The 23826-nt window shown below is 50.4% G+C and overlaps 1 protein-coding gene and 2 long non-coding RNA genes across 4 annotated transcripts; 2 read left to right on the top strand and 1 right to left on the bottom strand.

Moving 5' to 3' along the window:
* The first annotated feature begins 1721 nt into the window (after window positions 1-1721).
* Window positions 1722-10709, top strand: LOC141729887 (uncharacterized). Of its 2 annotated transcripts, none has more exons than XR_012581452.1 (3): window positions 1722-2712; window positions 3614-3729; window positions 7810-10709. It is a non-coding gene; the product is annotated as an uncharacterized LOC141729887 (long non-coding RNA). The 2 variants fall into 2 exon arrangements; XR_012581451.1 differs by lacking the exon at window positions 3614-3729 and having other exon boundaries at window positions 1726-1892; window positions 1986-2712.
* A 686-nt stretch (window positions 10710-11395) lies between these two features.
* LOC113460084 (uncharacterized) lies at window positions 11396-11900 on the top strand. The gene is made up of 2 exons (XR_012581450.1): window positions 11396-11583; window positions 11760-11900. It is a non-coding gene; the product is annotated as an uncharacterized LOC113460084 (long non-coding RNA).
* Window positions 11901-19369: 7469 nt separating this feature from the next.
* On the bottom strand, window positions 19370-22606 carry CENPA (centromere protein A). The gene is made up of 4 exons (XM_074546533.1): window positions 22345-22606; window positions 21768-21859; window positions 20462-20539; window positions 19370-19859 (listed from the first exon to the last, which is right to left on the bottom strand). Exons 1-4 carry the CDS (start codon window positions 22418-22420, stop codon window positions 19725-19727), a joined length of 381 nt encoding a protein of 126 aa, XP_074402634.1. The 5' UTR covers window positions 22421-22606; the 3' UTR covers window positions 19370-19724.
* Window positions 22607-23826: the final 1220 nt, after the last annotated feature.

The following is a 23826-nucleotide window of genomic DNA, read 5'->3' as shown; positions in this document are numbered from 1 at the left end:
ACCCCTCCAGGAATCCCCAAAGCCCTCCCAAGGACCCCTCCCCTCCCCCGCCTTCCCCCTCCCCCGCTTCCCATTGGCTGCAGCGCCCGCCCGGCTCCGCCCTGAACCAATCATCGCCCAAGCTCGGAGCGCTGGGGCGAAACCACACGAGAGCGCGGGCGGTGGAGCGGGTCAGGCCTGAGGGCTCCGGAGGCGACCGAGGGGGGATTTTGCGGGGCTCGGGACGGTCCCGCGTCACTTCTCGCATACCTCCCGCAGAGGCTCAACCTGGAGCAGCGAACGGAGCGTCCGGTGCAAAGGAGGTGGGAGAGCAGCCCGGCCTCAAGTGCCCCTCGGGATCCCTAAGTGCACACTGAAGGCTCCAGTCTGCTCCCCCGTTCCCTCAAGTGTTCCTTTAAGGACTCCAAGTGCTCCCCACACCCCTAAGTGCCTGCCAATTCCCTCCCTTGTGCCCGTGTTCCCTAAGACTGCCTTGAGGACCTCCAACTACCCCACCCGATCGCAGGTGATGCCCCGGACCCGCCATTCTGCCCATAAGTGCATCCTGCAGTCCCCCAAACTCCTCCCGAGACCACCAGCCCTGTGGGGTCACTGCAGGGCCAGCATTTCGGGGGTCCTCGCCTCTCCCCAACCCCCTCCTCCTGAACGCCAGGCCCTGCTCAGGCCCCGCCCCTGCGGGCTGGAAGGGGCAAACCCAAACATAGGCTTCGCCCCCCTGAAGCTCCACCCTCGATGAGCCCCTTGTCCAATGGTGCTTGAGGTGACGCCAAGGGGAGGAGCCAGCACTGGGCACGCCCCTGGTGGGCAGGGCCCTGCTGAGCTCTGCTGCTTCCCGGGGTTCCCTGCAGGGAGTGTCACGGGGGAGGTCACCTGATACCCCCAGGACCCTGCAGGGGGCAGTGCCCAGGCAGTCACGTGACCCACGTGAGACACTTCTGCAAGCACCAGCAGGCGTCTTCCCCCCAGGCTGTCTCCCAGGAACCCTTGTGGCAGGATCCATGGTGGAGGCCACATGACTCCCACAAGACCCTCTGGCCAATGGGAAGCAGCTCTCTGGATACCCTGCAGGGGGTATGCTCACAGTCATGCAACTCCCACCATGCCCCGCGGCAAATCAGCAGCAGCTGCTGTGCCCCTCTGCACCAGGGGCTGCCACCCAATGGGAAGCAAGACTCCCATGAGCCTTTGCTGCAGGAACCATTTTGGTGGTCATATGACGGCCTCAGGGCTCTGCGGTGTGCACCATGTTGGAAGCCACGCGGCTCCCAGGATGCCCTGCAAGGGAGGCGCTTCCTGAGGACCCGCGCCAGGGAGGGCCCAGCTTCAGGTCACGTGACCCCTGTGAGGCCCCCACAGCTAGTCAGGAGCCATGCACATGATGCCCTACAGGGGGCGCCATGGCAGCAGCCACTGGGTGAGGAACCAGAGGAGCCCTTGAGGGTCATGGGGTCATTTGTGGGCAAGGAGCCCGGTTGAGGGCCATGGGGTCACTTGTGGGTCATTGGGTCATTTGAGGGTCATGGGGGGTGCTTGTCAGCCAGGGAGTCAATCGAAGGCTGGGGGCTGCTGAGGGTCATGAGGCACCTTTTGTGGGTCAGAGGGGTCACTGATGGGCCTGGATGTGCCCCTCTGGGCTCACGTGGTAATTTGTGGCCCGGGGCGGTCACTTGTGGGGTGGGGGGGAAAGTTGTGGGTCAGCGGTCACTTGAGGGGCTGAGGGGGCACTTCTGGGCTGGGGAGACACTTCTGACAAAGGAAATCTCTTGTGGGGATGGGAGAACACTTGTGGGACTGCCACCCCCGTGACATGCAGCCCCCCCAGGCCCTCTTGGGGACCTCCTCCTCCTCTGGATGCTGTGATGCCACTGCCAGGCTGTAAGGGGACGCCTTTGGTAAGACAACCCCACCCCTAAATTTCAGGGCTCTGCCCCTGCACCTCCCCAGGTCCCTCTAACTCCCCATTTGCTCTCTCTTCCCTCTCCCAGGGCCATCGAGTCACTCCTGGAATGCCCACCTGGGCACCCCCAGCCCATGGTGGGGCCAATAAAGCAATGACACCCCAAAATTGCACCTGGGAGGTGGGGATGTTGGAAAAGAAATGAAATTTAGCAAAATGTTTTATTATAGTTTAGTTATGAGTTTTGTGTGAATTGGTTTGTAAAAATAATTTTGTAGCCGTTGATATTATGTGATTGAGTTTTGTGTAACCCTGGCAAGTAGCTTTAGAAACCTAATAAACATTAAGCCAGGGTAGGAGAGTAAGAAGACTAACCGGTTTGGGGATAGCATACAATAGGACAGGTAGAAGATTTATGATTTTGCTCGTGAACTAGGGAATGTATTACAAGGGTCCGTAGTTTGGCGAAGGGCCACTGTTTCTTGGAGACTTTGCGAAGGGCCACTGTTTCTTGGAGACTTTGTTATGAATTGCTTGTGTATAAAAGGAAAACACCCATGTGTGAATTTTGGGGTTCTGTTTTTGGGGACGCTAGTCCGCAGGCCCCCGGGCCCTTCAATAAAGCGCCGCACAAAACTTATCCGAGTTTTGTGTCCTTGATCATTCGGGCAACAGTTTTCTGGCGACCGCGGCAGGACTCCAAGGGTTGCTGGGGCGGTTCGCGTCTCGATCCACTCCAAGCCGGCGCCGAGCACTTCTCGGAGGAGTCATCGGGTCGTGCCCGACCCCCCGCGCCTGTCGGACGACTGCAGAAGGTAAGCCCGAAGGCGCTTTATATTGGAAAAAGGTGATAATTGGATTTGGTTTGGTGGTTAATGGAAAAAGCCTAGGCTCCGGCCATAAGACGTCTAGGGTACGCAGGTCCGGAATTCGCCTCCTATTGTTTTTTTTTCTTGGGGAAGGACGGCGAAAAGGTATATTGGTTTATTGGGATTAAAGGTGGAATAGAAAAAAAAAAAAAAATTAAAGGCTGTAATATGATGTCTTTTAAAACTTTTAAAACTTTGGTGCAGGCCAATGGAAAAATACCTGGAAATACGCCATTAGGTTGTATATTGAAAAGGTGGAAAGGCGAAGGCTTTTCTCAAGAGTTAGATAAGAGCAAAATGATAGATTATTGTAACCGTTGGTGGCCTGAATATGAGATTGGGGAAGTGGGATGGCCAGTGAATGGTACACTGGAATTGGGGATAATGGAATCTTTGATGCACTTTTTAAGGAGGAATGAGAAATGGGATGAAATAGCATATTTAGATTTGTTTTTCGTTTTATATCGGAAAGAAGAATGGCAAAAAGAGTGTGGTATTTTGGTTTTATAGATGAATGATGAGAGCGGGTGTGTTGGATGTAGAGAAAGAAAGGAGCGTGATTTGTATCCCCCGATTGAAGAAGATTTGTCCTATTGTGTAGCACCTCCGAGGGGTCCGGTTGTTCCTAATGTACCTTTTGCTCCTCCTGCTGACATAACTATAAAAAGGGCATCTAGTGAGAGTGACAGTGATACTGAAAAGAGTGAAAGTATTAAAAGGACTCCGTTAGCAGAGCGGACTCGCCAAGGAAGGAAGGGGCAGAAGGGGCCACAGTTAATTGCGCCGTTAAGGGAAGCTGTGGGACCACAGGGAGAAAGGATACTTATAAAGGTGCCTTTCTCTCCAGGGGACTTGGTAATATGGAAACAATCGGCTGGAAGTTACCGGGAGGATCCCGAAAGGATAGCAAAGGTGGTTAAAATGGTGATAAAAACTCAGAATCCGGACTGGAATGATTTACAGGTATTATTGGATACTACAATGGATTCTACAGAAAACGAGATGGTTATTAAAGCTATGAGAGAAAAGGCTCGTGAGGAGATTAGGTTGCGACAACTAAATGAAACAGTTGATGAATTGGTGCCAAGTGAGGAACCCAGGTGGGATCCAAACTCTACAGGAGGAATAAGGGCTGTAAAACGATATCAGGAATTGTTGGTGGAAGGAATTAGAACAGGAATACCTAAGACTATGAATTGGTCTAAGCTGTATTCGGTCAAGCAGGACAAGAATGAGTCTCCGTCTGCCTTTTTGGAACGGTTAAAAGACACGGCTCGGAAGTTTACTAATTTAGATGTAGAAGATCAATCAGGGAAACTTCAATTGGCATTATTGTTTTTAGGGCAATCACAAGAGGATATTAGGGAAAAGTTACAAAAGCTGGAAGGGGAGGATACTCGGAATTTGGATAAAATGTTGGAGGTAGCATGGAAGGTATACAACAACAGGGAAAAAGAAACTGCAAAAAGACAACAAGCTAGTATTTTGGCTGTAATGCAACAGACAGGGGCAGGAGGAAAATTCATTAGGGGACGAGGTCGGGGAGGAGCTAATCGTGGACAGAGGGGGATGATGAGAGGTCGGGGAGGATTTGGGTTTGCACCTAACACGGGGAGGTTGGATCCAAACCAGTGTGCATTTTGCCGACAATTGGGGCACTGGAAAAATGAATGCCCGGTTAGAGGGGGGAATATGGGGTTAGTTGGGAATACTCATGTGGGAGGATTTACGGGAGGACCAACAGAGGCAGCTCAAGCACTAGTTTTGGGAAATTATCAGAATCAAAGCTGACTAGACAAAGACCTGAGGGTAGTTTTAGAGATAGATGGGAAGGGTCAGGAATTTATGGTAGACACTGGAGCTACATATTCTGTACTTAATAGATTATTAGGACCTTTGAGTGACACAACTGTACAGGTGGTGGGGGCAACAGGGAAGCTAGAGGAACAACCATTTTTACAACCTTTAAATCTTAGGTTCGGGGGGAAGGAATTGGATCATCAATTTTTGTATATGCCGAATTGCCCCACACCCCTTCTTGGCAGAGATCTATTGTCCCGACTTAATGTGAAAATAATATTTGAAGGGGGAAGGGTGAAATTGGAGATACCTGAGGAACAAATAGCAGGCATTTTTGTGATTAAGGAAGTAGATGCCTCTCCTATTCCAGAAGAAATTGAGCAGGCTGTAGTACCCTGGGTGTGGGAGTCGGGGGTCCTCGGGAAATCTAAAGCTGCCCAGCCAGTAAAAGTGGAACTTAAGGAAGGGGCCCGACCAGTGAGGGTAAAGCAATACCCCTTGAAGCTTGAGGCAAGGAGGGGAGTAGCCCCGTTAATTAAACAATTTTTGGTTCAAGGAATATTACAGGAATGTGAATCGGAGTATAATACTCCAATTTTTCCAGTGAAAAAGCCTAATGGTAAATATCGTTTGGTACAGGACTTGAGAGCGATTAATGAAATAGTAAAGGACATACATCCAGTTGTTGCTAATCCTTATACATTGTTAACATCTGTATCGGAGGAGTTTAAATGGTTCTCTGTGATTGATCTTAAAGATGCTTTCTTCTGCATCCCACTGGCAGTAGAGAGTAGGAAATATTTTGCCTTCGAGTGGGAGAGTCCTGATTCTGGGAGAAAGAGGCAGCTTACGTGGACCAGACTGCCACAAGGGTTTAAGCTCAGCCCCACTATTTTTGGAAATCAACTGGCCAAGGAGCTGGAGGAATGGAAGATAACCCAGGTAACAATATCTCCATCCTTGTATGTAGTCCTGCAGTACGTGGACGACATTTTTCTGGCCAATAAGGAAAGGGACATGTGTGTGGAATTAACAATTAAATTACTTAATATGCTTGGCCAAGCAGGGTATAAGGTCTCTAAGGAAAAAGCTCAATTGATCAAAAATAGTGTTATTTATCTTGGTTGTGAGATCACACAAGGGCAGAGACGTTTGGGAGTTAACCGAATAGAGGCAATATGTGCTATTCCTTTGCCTCGTAAACATCAGGAATTGAGATCTTTTCTAGGAATGGTGGGATGGTGTCGACTGTGGATCATGAACTTTGGTCTCCTAGCCAAGCCACTGTATGAGGCCTTGAAGTAGCATCGGTTGGAATGGACGACACAACAAAAGAAGGCCTTCCAGGAATTGAAGCAGGCACTAAAGGAGGCCCCAGCCCTAGGACTCCCTGACCTGACCAAGGAATTCCAGTTATATGTAAATGAGAGGCAAAAACTGGCATTGGGGGTCCTCACCCAGAAGGTGTGATCATGGAAGAGGCCAGTAGGATACTTCTCTAAACAACTGGATTTGGTAAGTTCCGGGTGGCCCTCGTGTTTACGAGCCGTGGCAGCAACAATAATCCTTATTCAGGAGGCCCGGAAATTGACTTTGGGGGCAAAAATGAAAGTGTTTGTTCCCCATATGGTCATGGCTGTTTTGGAGCAAAAGGGGGGTCACTGGCTATCATCAAGTCGAATGTTGCAATACCAGGCTATCCTGAGAGAACAGGATGATATTGAAATAAAGACTACTAACCATGTTAATCCAGCAGAGTTTTTACGCAGTGACCAGGAGGCTGGGGGACTGGTGCACGATTGCGTGGAGGTAATTGAACAAGTGTATGCCAGCAGACCCGACCTAAAGGATGAACCATTGGAAGACCCTGAATGGGAACTATACACTGATGGATCCAGTTTTGTTGAGAATGGGACTCGCTATGCTGGGTATGCAGTGGTAACATCGGATCAGGTAATAGAAGCAAAGGCTTTGTTACCTGGAACTTCAGCCCAGAAGGCAGAGGTGATTGGACTCACCAGAGCTCTGTACTTGAGCAAGGACAAAAGGGTTAATATCTGGACAGATTCTAAATATGCCTTTGGTGTGGTTCATGTGCATGGGGCGTTATGGAAAGAAAGGGGGCTTTTGAATTCACAGGGAACCAATATCAAGCACCGGGAGGAAGTGCTACAGCTACTGGATGCGGTACATAGTCCCAAAGCAGTTGCAGTAATGCATGTTAGAGGACATCAGAATGCAGAAGGAGAAGTTTACAGAGGAAATCGATTTGCTGATGTTACAGCACGGCAAGTGGCACGGGAAGTATGGACTCAAATGGCATTGGTACCGGTAAGAACAAATCCGGCTACCCCATACCTGAATACGGAGCCCAAATATTCAATAGAAGATGGAAAACTAATAAACTTGCTAGGGGGCACAGAGGAATCAGCTCGGGTGGTATGTTACGCCGATGGGACAAATAGTGGTACCGACTCGCATAATGAAATTTATTTTGGAATCAGAACATAATAAATGCCATTGGGGGGCAGAAGCATTGGTAAAATTTTTAAAGAATGAGATAATCTCTAATCAGATGTTAACAATGGCAAAAAGAGTTAATGCAATGTGCCCGGTATGTTTGAAAAATAATCCAGTAGTTAGGAGACAAATACAAATGGGAAAGTTGCAAATTGGGCCACAACCAGGAGATTATTGGCAAGTTGATTTTTCTGAATTGCCTAGGGCACAGGGATACAGATACTTGTTAGTGTACGTATGTACGTTTTCAGGGTGGCCAGAAGCTTTTCCGTGTAGAACTAATCAGGCTAAGGAGGTGGTAAAAACCTTGTTAAAAGAAATAATACCAAGATTTGGAGTACCCTTAGGATTGTCGTCAGATAGGGGTCCACATTTTATAGCCGGGGTAGTGCAGGAATTAGCACGGATGTTAGACATAACCTGGAATTTGCATACTCCCTGGAGACCTCAGTCTAGTGGGCAGGTGGAAAGAATGAATCAAACTCTGAAAGGACAAATCAAAAAGATTTGCCAGGAAGCTAAACTGCACTGGCCTCAGGCTTTGCCTTTGGCCCTACTCAGGATTCGAATTAAACCGAGGGAAAAGGTAGGCGTAAGTCCATATGAGATACTATATGGCAAACCATATCATGCAACTGTATTAAAAAGGGAGGTACATGTGAGTGGGGATCAGGCAATTGCAGAATATGTTATGTCACTTAATAAAATCTTGAATTCTTTAAGAAATACGTTACAGTGGAATAAACCGCTCACGCTGGAGAACTCTGTCCACGACATCCAGCCTGGGGACCAAGTGTACATCAAGAAGTGGATTACGGATCCGCTACGGGAATCATGGAGCGGACCCCACCAGGTGATGATGACGACCTACACGGCGGTGAAGGTCCAGGGGATGGACGCTTGGATCCATTACACCAGGGTAAAGAAGGCACCGTTCCAATGGGAAACCCAGATAGTGTCTCCAACCCGGATGATCTTCCACGCAAAGCCGCCTTCTTAATTATATTGCTGCTAGTAATCATGAGACTGGTACCCGTTCAAGGGTCTATTTTAGTACAGGCTAAAGAAACAAAGGTTACAGCCATGGAAGGGATGGATGTTCAATTAACTTGTGTTATGTTTCACAGCCAGAAAGTTGAGGCTAGTGAAGTTATTGCAATATGGCAACGGGGGGGCTGAAAGAAGCCGAGGCAAGACAGAAGTCGGTTGGGATCAGGATAAACAACAAGGAAACACGGTACTGAATCTTACTAAGGTAACCACAAACGATACGGGAGAATATACATGTTTGGTCAAAATACGGGATAGTTTTGATTACAAAAGAGTGAGTATGAGAGTTTTGCCATGGACAAGGGATCGTGCTGGGAGGAAGCAAAATAGGGAACTGACCTGGGACAGAGTAGAAGACGGGACGAGCTGGTGGGAGAAGGGAGGCAAAGGTTGTGGGTGGTTGAATGTCACTAATCCTAGAATAGGGAATGCATGGTGGAGGCATGACAGAATGATGTCATCCTCAGAGGGACACGGTGGAAGGAGAAGACGGGAGGCTAATGATACAATAGAACGAAATGCTGAGCAGGAAAACCTAGTGGTAGGATTAATTAGAGATTTTGGGATCATGCAGAACGTGACTAAAATAACAGCTTGTCTGCCATTACCACAGGCTGCAGGTGAACCAATTCCCTGGGGAATAATACCGGTAACCAAAATGCCTGAATCATTCAAGAATGTTTCATGGTCCTGCCAGTCAGTTCCTAAACAAGTAGAGGTATGGAGGGATTTGTGCATGACCATTCGGGCTATGACTAAAGAGGAATGTGAAATGAAACCAAATCATTTTGGTTGGATTCAAAATACCAGGAGGTGTTTGATTGCAACCCCAGTAGATGAGCCATGCAATACAGTACGAATAAGAACAAAATCCCAACGAAATGAGATGAGTTGTCAGAATATCACACAGAATTTTGATACCTGGAAAAGTTGGAAGACATTGTGGGGACCCAGTGTTTTGGAACACTATAGTTACCTTGGGGAAGTACAATGGTGCATCCAATGGTCAGGGGTAAAGAATCAGTCACATTATAGGGCCATCATCACGTCTACATCTTCCCGAGAGTTCAGACCGCAGAAAGAGGATTGGAATTGTACTGAGGTTTTTACATGTGATACACCGGAAGACCGAATTGGATTGGTACCAGTGAAAATGGCATTAAAATGGGGATGTGAGTGTAGGGGGTATAATCACACGGTTAGCAGAGACTCCATGGATGGACCTATAGATTGCAGATATACTACAGTGCACAGTCCTGGAAATCTAGTCTGGGTGTTGGGACACGGACAGTGGACCACACATTTATCTTTAGATGGATCAGTAACACAAATTACCCTAGGGGTTCCCACATTGTGTCCATACTGGAAGCAGAATAGATTGATTCAAAGGAAAGGACTCAAAAAGAGGGAAGAATCCCTAGAGGAGCAGTGGCATGAACCTGGCACAGGAGTACAATTTGGGTGGATATTAGAGTCATTATTCCCTCCGATAGCAACATATCGAAATAGGGAAATGCTCAACAACTTGTTAGGACAGACAGAAAGATTGGCAGCAGCTACTAAGAAGGGATTTAAAGATCTAAATTTGCAATTGCAAGCTACATCAAGAATGACCTTACAAAACAGAATGGCATTGGATTTGCTACTGTTAAAAGAACATGGAGTTTGTGGTTACCTGAGTAGGAGAGTAGATCATTGCTGTGTACACATTCCAAATGTTACACTTGAAGTGGAGAAAGATATTTCCCAATTGGCAGAAGTGGAAACAAAAACCAAGGAAATTGAAAGGGAAGCACAGCATAATTGGATAGGAGCAGTATTTGATTCTTTGGGGCTTCACCTGTCTGGCTGGATTACTTCCATTATACAGTATGTACTAATGCTTTTGGTATTTTTGGTGACTATATGGATTGTATATAGATGTCTTTTAGGTGTGATTGAAAAGGAAAGGAAGCGATCTATCCGGTTGCTGAAGGTGATGACCCGTGGGCGGCAGAACGAAGAACATCCCCCACCTTGCTATGAAGATGTTACTGTCAATACCGTTGGTTGAGCATCCTTGCAGCAGGACTGAAGGATGCTCAAAAGGGGGGGAAATGTTGGAAAAGAAATGAAATTTAGCAAAATGTTTTATTATAGTTTAGTTATGAGTTTTGTGTGAATTGGTTTGTAAAAATAATTTTGTAGCCGTTGATATTATGTGATTGAGTTTTGTGTAACCCTGGCAAGTAGCTTTAGAAACCTAATAAACATTAAGCCAGGGTAGGAGAGTAAGAAGACTAACCGGTTTGGGGATAGCATACAATAGGACAGGTAGAAGATTTATGATTTTGCTCGTGAACTAGGGAATGTATTACAAGGGTCCGTAGTTTGGCGAAGGGCCACTGTTTCTTGGAGACTTTGCGAAGGGCCACTGTTTCTTGGAGACTTTGTTATGAATTGCTTGTGTATAAAAGGAAAACACCCATGTGTGAATTTTGGGGTTCTGTTTTTGGGGACGCTAGTCCGCAGGCCCCCGGGCCCTTCAATAAAGCGCCGCACAAAACTTATCCGAGTTTTGTGTCCTTGATCATTCGGGCAACAGGGAGACCCCCAAAACTTCCTCCCTTATCTCCCCCACCTTTGGGATTGCCTCCAATCCCCTCCCTCTCCAAATGTCTCCAAGAGCATTTGGGGGCTTCTGGGAGCTCAAAAGCGCCTGTTGGTGCGGCACTGGCTGTCTCTAGGGGGTCTCTGAGAGTCTTTGGCGTGTTTGGAGGGGCTCTGAGGCTGAGGAAGGGATTTGGGGGGTGTATTTGGAGAGGCTGGAAGTGCACTGGGTGCCTCTCAGGCACCTAGAAGAGGTCTGTGGGATTTTTGGGGGAGACTCTAGGAGTGTTGAAGAAAATCTGTGAAAGGTATTGGGCATCCAGGTAGGGCTTTTGGGAGTCTTTAGCGGTCCGGGGTTGCGGGGGATGTTTTGGGGGGGCCCAGGACAGTATTGGGAGGTCTGTGGGGACTAGGAATTCTATAGGGGCGCTTAGGGATTTATTGGGAGAATCAGAGCGGGGAACCCCCAAACCCGTGGGAGTGGGGCTCACCTGTCTTCTTCACCTTCACACGGCCGACATGGCGGCAGGGGGTTCTGGTGTCCCTACGCCCCTGAGGGTGCTGGGGGGGGGGGGGGTTATGGGGGAGTCAGAAGCTCCCCCTAAGCCCCCAAAAATCCCTCGTGTCCCCCCTCCCCGTCTCTCACTGGCCGCTGGTTCCGCGCCAGTTTACTCACTTCCTGGACTACAACTCCCGAAAGACCGCGGGGCCCCGTAGGACGCCGATAGAGCCGGGACTGCGGTTCCCGTCATGCCCCGCGGCCCGCGAGAGGCCCGTCAGGGCCGGGACTGTCCCCTAAGCACCGTCCCAGCTGCTCCCCAAGTGCTTCCCTGAACCATGAGTGAGCCCCGGGGCCCTGTAAGTACCCCCAGTTTCCCTCTCCTGACCCCCAAGTGTCCCTCAGGGTCCCGAAGTCCGCCCGCCCCCTACTTGCCCCCAAAATGCCCCCTGTGTGTCCCCTCGGACTCCCAAATGCTCTCCAACTGCCTCCCCGCCCCCTAAGCGCCCCTACAGATCCATTAATGATCCCACAGGCACCCCCAGCTGGCCTCCAAGCGCCCCTCGAGTGTCTCCTGGGAACTGGCGTGATGACAACAATGTAGAGAAAGACTCTGACTCTATCGCAGTATCAGCAACACTTCAGCCTTTAATTAAAATTTGAACCAAAACTGCAATTGCCGATGTGGAGGGTGGACAGGCCTCTGCCCTTTTTCGTGCCAGTCCCGTGGTCCCACTTGTAGCCAGGGAAATTGCAGGAAAAACATTCCTGCATGTTGTGCACATCAAAATTTCATGGGAATCGGGAACTGAGTCTGTGTGGTGAACTTCCCTGACAGGTGGAGATAAATCCTGTCTGATGAAGAACAGGTTGGGAGGACTCTGGGGACCTGGAGTATACACTCCTGTACCCCCTCCCCCCCGAAAACACCAGAGACCTCCTCCATCCCCTACAGACTCCCCAGTAGATCCCAAATACCCTCAGAATCCCCTCAAAAAGCTCCATAGCTCCCCCTCCCCAACAAACACCCTATAAACCCTCAGGACCCTCCCAAACCTCCCTTTACAAGCTCCTGAGGCTCTCTAAAATAACCCATCGGTCTGCCCAAACCCCCAGCACTCTCCCACACCCCCAAAAGTTGTGGCCACAACTAGTCATGGACTGCCTGAGCCACTTTTTGGGCTGATAGGTATGTAGGTATAAATCTAATAGAAAGATAAAGTGTAATATAGAAAAGGGGCCTCCAGGAGAGCTGGGGAGGGTCTTTGTCAGGGGACAGGATGGAGGGTGAGGGTTTTCACCTGCCAGAGGACAGGGTTAGATAGGATTTTGGGAAGAAATTCCTCCCTGTGAGGGTAGTGAGACCCAGGCACAGATTGTCCAGAGAAGCTGCAGCTGCTCCATCCCTGGAAGTGTCCCAGGCCAGGTTGGACAGTGCTTGGAGCAACCTGGGATAGTGGAAGATGTCCCTGCCCATGGCAGGGGATGGATTGAGATGACCTTTGAAGTCCCTTCCAACCCAAACCAGCCTGAGATACTAAAAGGGGGGGAGGTTTGGGGTAGGAAACCTTGGCTGACCCCAGGTGCCCTCCCAGGCTGCTCCATCACTCACGCTTCAGGAAGAGACAGCAAGAGAAACCTGATGAGAAAGCTCCTGGGGGAGATGGGCAGTCCCTCAGGAACTGCTCCAGCCCTTTCCAGTCTCAGGTGGAGGCACTTGGGGCATGATTCTTACCCAGCAGGCATCCCAATGGGGGAGAAGATGGGTTCAGCCTCTTGATGCAGCCTGTCCTGATCCCACTGCAGAGCCTTTCTGCCCTTCAGCAGATCCACACTCCCACACAAGTTGGTGTCATTTGTCAACATAGTTTGACTTCCACTTGATCCCCTCATCCAGATCATCAGTAAAGATGTTGAACGGGACTGGACCCAGCACTGACTCCTGGGGTCACCCACAAGTAATTGGGTGTTATGGATAGAATGGGAGCTTCAGACAAGCCACGTTTTAGACTAAGATTTTTTGGGTACAGCTGGAATTAGGAGGCCTGCACCTAAACCACTCTGGCTCACAAGTTCTAAGAGTGGCAGATCAGGTCTATTATGAAATTAGTTATTTATTGAATAGACAGGAGATAATAGACAAAAGGTCTTGAACAGAGTTACTTACTACACGGTATAAAACAGAAGAACTACTAGTAGGTTACATAAAACAGCTCACAACATTAAGGTACCTATATCAAAGCTAGGAAAGAAATAGTACAGATTAGGAGTCAATGTAACTTACCACCAAACTGGCAAGAGTGTGCAGAGTCCTTTCACTCAACCCTCAAGAAAGGAACCACAAAACCAGCATCCCAACTTTGTGGGGAAAGCCCCACACATTTCCAGGGAATGTGCAGAAACTTCTATTTTGTGAAAGTTTGGTGTAGCTTTAATAGATTGTGAAGCAAAGTGTCTGTCAGAAATTCCAGCTTATCTTTCCATAATCTTGCTTCCACAGCAAGATGTTTATTGTCAGCTACAAGTGCTGCTTCCATGGCACCCAAATAACCATGACACAAGTGGCCTTTAGTGATTTATTTCACCAATTAGCAAGCTCTTGGGGCAGGGAACACGTCCTGCTACACTGGCCCCAGTTGGATTTAGTTCCATTCCCCACCACACTCTGGGCTTGGGCATCAGCCAGTTTTTCATCCAGCAAACAGTTGCCCTGTCCAATCCATGAGCAGCCAGGTTCTCCAGTGTCAAAGGCTTTACTGCTGTCTATAAATATCCATCCACGGCCCTTCCCTCATCTCCTGAGTGGGTCATTCTGTCACCGCCTGCAGACCCTTGGCCTGGGCGGGAACAACCTGCAGCACTGGGCAGCCGCGGCATCCCAGGGCCTCCCGTGGCTTTGCCGGCTTTCCCTGGCCCGCAGCCGCTGCTGGAGGTGAGCGTGGCCACACTGCAGCCGGTGCAGGTGACCCTGGGCGTGCTGGAGCTGCTGCCAATGTGCTGCGCTGCCTGAGCCCACACCCGCGTCAGCTGCCGCCTTTCCGCTCCCTGCACGGCCTCTGGGAGCTGAAGCTGCAGGTGCAGCAGCCACAGGGGATGCGCGTGGTCCCACAACGCTTCTTCCAGGGCCTCAGTGCCTTGCACTCGCTCTGCCTGTCACAGAACTCGCTCTCGGCCATCCCTGCCGATGCCTTCGGTGACCTGGCACAGCTGGAGTGTTGCAGCCTGAATAGCTGCTAGGAAGGTCCAGGATAAAGAAGCAAAAATGGCCTGTGCATGGTATCCACAGATGTTTAATTCAGCCACGCAGTAACATGTTCAGGTCCCAGGCACACACACATGGAGGGTCCAGGTTTCTTTCTCCCCAGGGGCCCGGGGTCCCTCTGATCTCCGGGCAGTACAAAGAGAAGGGCCAATCAGGGAATAGGGAGGGAGTGCCTCAGGGGCACGGGGGAAGGAGCCAATGGGGTCTTATCGGCTTTTTGAGGGAAGCTTCTTGTGTTTCCCCAACCATCGGGATGCCCCCCAGGTTCTCCACAACTCCCTATTTTGATATTATTCTGAAAGCTTTTCTGAAGGATCAACTGAATCAATAGAAAATGACAAAAACAATCAAAAGCATCCATAAGACAATTTTCAAAATGCAACCAATTTTGAGTCACCAGTGTCCAAATATATTTTCTTACAGATGGCAGGACGGCTGCTGGGTTTTCTTAGTATGGTTTATCTGGAAACTAAGTCCCGAGAAGGTTCTTTCAGCAGGGACTTGTTCTCTGCCACCTGTGGCAGTGTTGTTGGCTGTGACTGGCTCTGTACGAGGTAGTGTGCGTGGTGGTGTGCCTGTTGGAAATTCCAAAATAGAAATTATTAACTTTTAAGAAAAAGATGGTTACTTTAGGGAAACATTATTATCTTTCCCTCCCAATCTCGCTCCCTCTGGTATTATGAAGGAACTCTGGGGAAAGGGATTAGTGGAATTAGTGGAGGGAGGCCATGGAAGGGGGGAAAAGGAGGTAGGAATTTGTGGGAACATAAAAAAGGGGTAGTAGGACAATGGAAAGGAAAAGGGGAAAGTGGGAGAGGGGCAGGGAGGCCACAGGAGTTGGGGAAGGGTATTAGAAGAAGTGCGACTTACATGATTGGATGGTTCAGTCATTATACTTTTCCATGGGAAGGAAAGCACATAGCCCCAGTGGTTTAGGTGCAAGTTACAGGCTGCCCTAGGGGGGTAAAGATCAGCAAAAGCTTTCTGATCTGGCAGCTTTTATATGAGAGTCATCTTTGGGTATATATAATATCAGAGGTGGTATCCACATTTTAATGATGGGCTCCTGGATGAGAATGAGAGTTCTCTTCTGTAGGAAGGAAAGCATGTAGCCTCAGTGTTTGCAGTGCTGATGAGAGGCTGCACAGGGGAGGTAAAGGCCAGCCAAGACCTCTCTATCATGCCACCTTTTTGGTGGGAGCAATCCTTGGACATTGGAAGTGTTATCTAACTTGGGTAATGGGTAAAATCCCTGGTCATATTCAATTAATTGCGCTTACAACTGAAAAGCATGTGTGATGTAGAATGCATGTCCTAAGTTACCATACTTTTTATCTTAAATAAAAGAAGTGACTCTACCCTGTGAGTTGAACTTGTTAATATGTGAACCAAATTTGCTTCTTGCTGGCAGTGATTACTCCTCCAATAAGGATAAGCTGTCCTCCGATGGTTAACTTGATCCTCAGTGGGGATATGCTGGAATCATTACTGATATCATTCCTGGATAGAAAAAAACAGTATGGGTCTCAGCAGCATTAGCCTGAACAGGTTACCCCTTAGTGGCTCAAGTTGTTAATGACAAAATTCCTTTTTCCCACTCAGAATCTCTCTGTTCCATCTCTTTAAATGTGGTTGAGTTGAATAGTGAATATTTCTTTGGTCTTTCATGGTGTTAGGCCTTGACATTCTTCAGGAGGAATCTCAACTTCAGCTTTATGAAGTGCTTGTCCACTGCTGTTGCTGCTTCCTGTGTTTTCAGGGGGGTCTCCTGCAATTTGAGTTGTCCTCCCTGGGTAGCATGCTCTCCTAATTTAAGCTATCAGTTCCACAAAGTTTAGTATAGCAGTGATTGTAGATGTGGTACTGGTGTTCAACTGCCTGTTATGAATCATAAGCCACAACTATATGTTCAGCTCTTTCATGAGCCAGACCCTAAGAGCGGCTCAGTTGGTCTGAGCATGGTGCTGAACCACAGTTGTTGGTTCAATCTGTGTATGGCCCATTCACTTAACAGCTGGTCTTGATGATCTTTGTGGGTCCCTTTCAACTCAGAATATTCTGTGATCTGTGACATAATGGCAATGCCAACAGTTGAACATTGGCTAAACACTAGCATGTTCTGTGTGGCTGGAGTGTTAAAATGATCACTGGCCACTGTGTCTGACAGGAGAGATAGGAGTATGACTGAGTGATAGTACCTTTTTTCTTTTAACCTGTCACCACCTCATCAATGCCCAAGCACACGGGTTCTTGTATTGTGGCTGTTAGGTTTGCAGTAATTGGGTATTCAACTCTTAGTGGGGCCACATTGGCCAGAACTTCAGAAATTCCACTTCTCCCTGATGCAAAAATCCAGCACGGGGACACACTAGCAGTCTTTGGATCAGGGAGTGCAGGTGCCATGTGGAGTCAGCACAGTTTCTGGATTCCTTTTAGGGCTTTTTAACATTGACTCACTGACATCAGGCAGACAAGAGACTTAAACGTTCAGAATATCAAAACCCTAAATATTGTCATTGTGATCTTTGATTGCAAAGCAAGTAGCCAGTATCCACTTCTCATCCAGGACCCATAAATTAACCGTAGCAGCTTGACAGATAACATGTGCTCCATTTACTGAAGTGATTTTAACTCTTAGCGTCTGGGTCATATGTGGTAGATAGGGACAGGTGATCGGAAGATCATGCGATGTGACAGAAAGCAGCAGGATTCCTTTTCCCCTAATCCCCTGAGATAAGAGATCACCCTAGGAATGTAACTAGGAATTTAACCCCCCTAACGATAGTAATGCTGGTAACTTTCCACTCCTTACTAGCCATAGATAGTACTGCAGACCCCCTCTGACGTAGAGAAGCCCCTTAGACTATAAAACCCCACAAGATGAGACAATAAAGGCCTTTGACCATCTACCACATTGGTATCTGCATGCTCTTTGGCCCGAGCGACCCTGGTGAGTTTGGGTTGCCGTGCTGCTCCTCGAAACCAGGTCACTTTGCCTTATATCAGAAGGCAACAGTCATCCACCCAACTTCTTGGCGTCCTGCTTCATTACTACTGAATGCTGTGTTCCTATATCTATTAGAAATGTAATTAATCATTGACAAGAACCAACTGGAATCTGAATGTGTGGGTCATTAGTATGTATTGATAGGGTTCCACTTTTTGCATTTCAGTTTCACTTGGCTTGTGCGTGGAATGCTTCTGTAAATCAGCCACCTGAATGGACTCTGCACAATACAGGGTAAATTCGTAGCTTGTTTAGGCATCACCTTTGCTGTTTCTTTTGGTTTTCAGCTCTTCTCCTTTTCTTCCTGGAACTGTTTCTGCAATTGTTCATTTCTTAGTAACAGGGATAAATAAGGTTTCCTCTCTCAGCTCTTGTTTCTTTCTTCTATATTCAAATTCTAAAATAATTGTCTTTCCTTACACTCTGCTGAAGCAAGTTGAGTCTTAAGATGGTCTTTCTCAGTCATAAGTTTATCCACTTGGATTCTCAGCTTTTCTCCTGTCTCCATCTCAGAAGCCAGTGGTAACTTTGATACCTCATTTTCTGTGTAAGTCTTACTTTTGGTGAGCTTCCTTAAATGTTTGCAGCTGCCAGCCCCCAGCTCACTGAGGATGCCAAAAGTTGTTTCTAAGACTCCAAATAACAACATTAGCCTGTGAGGCCATAGTAATGATAGGTCTCTCAGGAGTTCCAACACCCACATCAACATCTTTATCCTGCTTGTGGCAAAAGAGTGCAACTTTCCTTTTCCCCAAGTACTACATTCTCCAGAACAGCAGTGGATAATTTATCACTTCCTGAGAAATTCCTTTCTGCAAGCCTTTCACTCAAACTGCATTCCATCATGCACTGGGACCCTGCTGCCCCCTTTTGAGCAGTCTGCTTCCTTGGTGCAATTCCAATCTCCTGATTGTTGTTCTGTTTACTAATTGTTAAGTGAAACTAATCCTTCTGCCATAGCTAATTAGCCCTGAGGATCTTTCCCCACGATAAGGGTCTTTTCCCTTGTCTTTCTCTCTGTGGGGTTAACACTTGCTTCAAGTGATCCTGAAATTCTGCCGCAGTGTTTTATCACGTTCAGCAAAACTCTAACCATGGCAGCCACATACTTGGTTAACCAGTGACGTGGGTGAGGGCTGTCCTGGAACATCTGTCATTCATCAGTTGCAAAAACACTGCCTTCTGTACACTCTCTGTCCCATGATCTATGGTTGGGGTCTCAATCCTAAGCAATCACTCCTCTCTAATGGATGCAACCTCCTGCTCAATAGGCAGCATACCAAGTTAAAAACCACAGTTTTCTCTAGTCACTCACCATTAAAAACACTTCTGGCCTCCAGAAGCCTTGGGCCTTCACCTCAGACAAATTATTTAATTATCCTCTTCCAGAGGCACTCTCCAAACATATCCAGTTTCCGATTACTATGTAAGTGTGCTATACTTTTCCTGGAACTTTGCTTGGCTGCTGCGTACCACACTGTTTTAGTAACAGTGTGCAGACCCTGACTATCATAGAAGGTTTCATCATTAATTTGGGGTTGTAATGTGATTTCCTCATTATCAGATGTACTGCTGCTTATAGGGTCCTTAGAGATGTCAAAGCAACTTTCAAGCCACCTCTAAGCACCGCCCCTAAAGCCTTGACCTCAGCTCAAAAAGCGAATCCCTTAAGCACCAACCCCTTAGACGACCCCCCACCACCACTATACGTGGAACCCCTTGGGCCCCAAGACCTTCCTGGCCCCCATCCAGGTGCCCTCACCTAAAATGCTCAGAGGACCTCTCCCTGTGGGTTCTCCTGCCCTCCAGAGTTACCCCCTGTGGTGCCTTACTTCCAAATCCCTTCCAAACTCTCCAGCAACAGCACCTAGGGGTCACAAACATTTATTGGGGTACAGCAGAACTGGGAGGGTCTCCAGCAGGGTGGAGGTCCTGAGTAGGCTTCCCTGGGACTGGCATCCTGGTGATGGGGGTTCCAGGGGGATCATGGGTAGGGGTCCTCAATAATCTGAGAGGTGCTGGACAAAGGAAGGGGACCTTCACCCGGGGATGGGTCCCTGAAGGGGTTGTTGGGGATCCTGAGGTGGGGAAGTCTATGGGGTGGGTCCACGTGGGGGGGCTTGAGGGACCCCTATGGGTGGGGGGGGTTCTCAGCATGATGGTCCCATAGGAGGTCCCAGTAAGATTATGGGTGTGAAATTATCAGGAGAGACTCCCCAGGGGGTCCTCATTCAGATGCCCCCCGCTTCAGGCCCTCGCAGGCGCCGGGCCAGCTGCAGATCCTTGGGGAACAGGGTGACTCGGCGGGCGTGCAGCGAGCACAGGTATGCGTCTTCCAACAGCCTCACCATGAAGGCCTCTGCTGCCTGTGAACCAAAACCTGAGGGAGGGTCCCCAAAGCTCCCCAGCATGCCCCAACCCCCACACCTTCCCCTGGGGTCAGAGACTCCCCCCAAACACACACCCAGGGGGCAGAGTCCCTCCAAACCCACCCATGGGTGACTGAAGCACCTTGTGCTTGCAAATGTGTTAGGGGGGGATCAAGACCCAATGACCCATCTTCAATCCCTGACAGACCCTGGGAATAAGGGACCCCCTCCCACCCAGCACCCAGAGACCCTCTCAATATCCATGGAACCCTGTCCCAGAACCCATAGACCCTACCCCCAGCCAATGGAGACCCTCCTAACTCCCCCTCAGCTCCCATCACATACACCCAACAAACCACTCAGCCTCATCCAAGCATCCAAAGAGACCTTCTTGGACCTCCCCAGCCCCCAGAGACACCCCCACCACCCAGAGATTCCCCCTGCAGCACCCACAGCCCCCCAGCCCCCATGGAAACCTTCTAAGTACCCATGAGATCCCCCTCAGCCCCTTCCCCACACCCCTAAGTCCCTGGATACCCCTGCAGGACCCATAGGGCCCCTCCAGTCCCTCCATCACGCCTGGGCCGCCCGAGCCGCACCTCCTGCAGCGCCAGCAGGGCCATGCTCTGCCAGCGGTAATCGACCCCGCGGGTGAAGAGCAGGCAGATCTCCCGCACCTGCGGCAGAGAGGGCACAGCGAGGGGGGCACATGGGGGCAGCAGGGTCACAGGGAGTGCGGGGACATCGGGACAACATGGAGGGGATATGGGGGCATTGGGGACATCCCGGGCTGGGGCCACCACCATGGCAACACCCTGGAGACGTGGAGACACTGCCCTGGGGACATCCCAGGGACCTGGGGACACCCTTGTTATCACCCTGGAGACACTTTGGGGACACCCCAGGGAGAGGAACACTGGGGACAGGAGCACCTGGGAATACACTGGGGAGTGGGGACATGGGAACATCACCATGGGGACACCCTGGGGTCTGCCAGGTGGGAGGCAGGGGGGAAGCACCACTCTGGGAACATCTTGGGAACACGCTCAGCCATGGGAACATGGGGACACCCCGATGGGACGGGGGGGACAGTGCCAGCACAGCAGGAGGGGCACAGGGAACTCTCAATCCATGCAGCCCATGCAGCCTCTGAAGGTGGCAGGACACAAGGATGTCTGGAACCACAGAATGACATTGGAGGATATGCAAGGATGTTGGGGGAGGACAGGCCCACCATGTCACAAGGATGGGGAGGACAAGGACATGGGGAGGGATGGAACAGGATTGGGGGGGGGGGCTGGGGGAAAGGGATGGTCTTGAAGAGTCCCAGGGGGGAACTTGGGGTTCTGGGGGGGAGTACTTGGTGTACTTGGGGTAATTGGGGTCTTGTAATTTGGGGTACTTGGTGGGTCTGTAGGGGGTTGGAAAATCGCAGTGGGTTTTTGGGATGGGGTTCAGGGGGAGGTTGTAGGGTTCCAGGTTGGATTTCAGGGGTCCCAGGGTGGATTTGGGGTTGGATTTGAAGGGGTCCTCGGGATTGTTTGAAGGGTTTCAGTGGGTATTTGGGAGAGTCCAATGGGGAGCTGAAGGGTGCCAGGGTGGATTTGAAGGCTCTGGGGGAAGTTACAGGGTCGAGAGAGTTGATCTGGGGTGTCCTGAGACAGATTTGGGGATCTCAAGAGAGGGGATCCAGAGTGGTTTGGAAGATCCCAGACAATGCTGGAGGTTCTGGGGTGAAATTGAGGGGGTCCTGGAGGGGTTTGGGGGTCCCACAGTAGATTTTGTGGGTATCTGAGATGATCTGTGTGGTCCCAGGGGAGTTTGGGAGTCCATGGGGGGTGCTGGGGAAGTTCTGGGGGAGAAATCGGGGTGTCTGGGGATTTTAGCGATGTGGGGGGTTCTCACCAGGCGGGCAAAGGGGCCAGGGCGCAGCAGCAGGCGGGTGCTGCTCTGGTACTTGCGGATCTCCTGCAATGCCCGCTGCCCTGGGCGGCGCCCTGTGGGGGCATCGGATAGGGGTCAGTGGGGGCTTTAGGGGATGTATTTAGCCTGGAGGGCACAGATGGGGAGATCTGAAGGAACATGGGGGGTATAGATCTATAGGGCCTGTCAGAACACAGGGGGCTATAGGGGATCTATAGGGGCCAGGGAGACAGGGGAAGGGTGTGGGGGTTATAACGGATCTGTAAGGTCTGGGGGGACATTGTGGGTATAAAGGATCTATAGGGAGCTATAGTGATGGCCGACATACAGGAGTTATAGGGGACAGGGAGTATGGGGGTAGAGAGGTTATAGGGGAGAGGGAATGTGAGGTGACTCTAGGAGGTGGAAGCATATAGGGGTATATAGGGCACAGGCTAGGGGCGGAGGAAAACAATAGAGGGAGTCCATAGGAGTGCTCTAGAGGGGGGCCTGAAAGTGGGCTCGATGTAGGAGATCCATAAGGGGTGTCTATAAGGGGAGTCCCCCGCCCTTCACTCACTGCGTGCCCGCCGCGGGGGCGATGGGGGGGCTGGGGAACGCCCGCGCCGTCGGGGGGTGGGTTTGGGGCGGGGCATGGTGTTGCCGAGTCCACCGCAGGGTCAGGGCCAGTTCAGAAGGGGACCCAGCGGCTGGGGAAGGGAGAGTCAGGGGGAACTCAGCTGTGCGGGGCCCCCACGCCGCTGCCGGGATCCGCCGCCCCGCGCCGTTCAAATCTCCCGCCGCGCCGATCAATGACGTTACTTCCCTCCGCGGGCCAATCGGGGCGCGCGACCGCCCGGTGCCGCGCCGGACTCCGCCCGCCGAGAGCTCATTAGCATAACTCTGCATGGCCCCGCCCCCAGGCACCCCGCGCCTCGGTGCTGCCCCAGCTAGTCTCAGTTATCGTCCCCGTGCGGTGCCAGTGCGGGCTCTGTAATCGTTCTGGTGTGATTCCAGTCACTCTCATGTGGTTCCCGTTGCTCTCGGTAATCTGCATGGTTCCATTTACTCCCAGAATGATCCCAGTATGATTCCAGTCCCCTGCAGTATGATTTTAGTGCTTTCCAGTCACTCCCAGTGAGAGTCCAGTATGATCACAACGACTCTCAGTATGATCCCTGTCACTCCCAGTGTGATACCAGTTGCCCCCAGTGTGGTTCCAGACACTCCCAGTATTAACCCAGCGTGGTTCCAGTTGTCCCCTCCTGTATGATCCCAGTTGCCCCAGTTATGGTCCCAGTACCCCCAACATGGTTCCAGCATCTTCTCTTTGCTCCCAGTGTGTCTTCAGTTGTCTCCCAACATGGTCCAAGTAGCTCCCTGTGCCTCCCAGTACCCAGTGAGGGTCAGTCAAGGATTACAACTGTCCATGAAATCCATTGGGAGAAGCAGATTGGGGCGTTCGTTAGTGAACCCATGGTGGCCCAGGTGGGCTTTGGGGTCTCTTGAGGGCATTGCCTTCCAGACCTCCAGTTAACCCCCAGTTTTCCCAGTGGGCCACCACACTCCTTATTTGACCCCATCAAGCCTCCCAGTTGCCCCTAGTTGTCCACCCAGGCCAGATGTTGAATAGGACCGGCCCCAACACTGAGCCCTGGGAACCCAGCAGTGCCCAGCCCCAGCTGGCTGTGGCCCCATTCCCACTCCTCCTTGGCCTGGCCATCAGTCAGGTGTTCCCAGAGAGAGACACCTGTCCCAGCTGCAAGCTGCAGGTGCTCCAGGAGAGGCAGGGAGATGGAGGCAGTGCCAAAGGCTTTGCTGAGCTGCAGGCAGACACATCCACACATGTCCAACACCCACCGGGGTCACCTGGGCACAGCAGGAGATCAGATGAGTCAGGCAGTACCTGCTTTTCCCAAGCCCTGGCTGTTCCCAATGCCCTGGTTTTCCTGTCTGTGCCATGGGTGCTGAAGTCCCAGTCGGTGCCATGTTGCCAATGGGACACTGTTGTGCTGGACACCAGCACCTGCTGTTCTTCAGCTACCTCAGCAGTCCCACAGCA

This window comes from Zonotrichia albicollis, chromosome 8 (genome assembly GCF_047830755.1).
Source record: "Zonotrichia albicollis isolate bZonAlb1 chromosome 8, bZonAlb1.hap1, whole genome shotgun sequence".
Taxonomy (NCBI): Eukaryota; Metazoa; Chordata; class Aves; order Passeriformes; family Passerellidae; genus Zonotrichia; species Zonotrichia albicollis.
The sequence above is the reverse complement of the archived record's forward strand: the minus strand, read 5'-3'. Positions and strand labels throughout refer to the sequence as shown.

Excerpts from the sequence above, each read along its gene's own strand:
- CENPA (XM_074546533.1), bottom strand. The coding sequence starts at position 22,420 with ATGCCCCGCCCCAAACCCACCCCCCGACGGCGCGGGCGTTCCCCAGCC. Across the intron at positions 20,540-21,767 it reads CTGGCCCCTTTGCCCGCCTG|GTGCGGGAGATCTGCCTGCT; the intron begins GTGAGAACCCCC and ends TCTCTGCCGCAG. Across the intron at positions 19,860-20,461 it reads CCCTGCTGGCGCTGCAGGAG|GCAGCAGAGGCCTTCATGGT; the intron begins GTGCGGCTCGGG and ends TTTGGTTCACAG.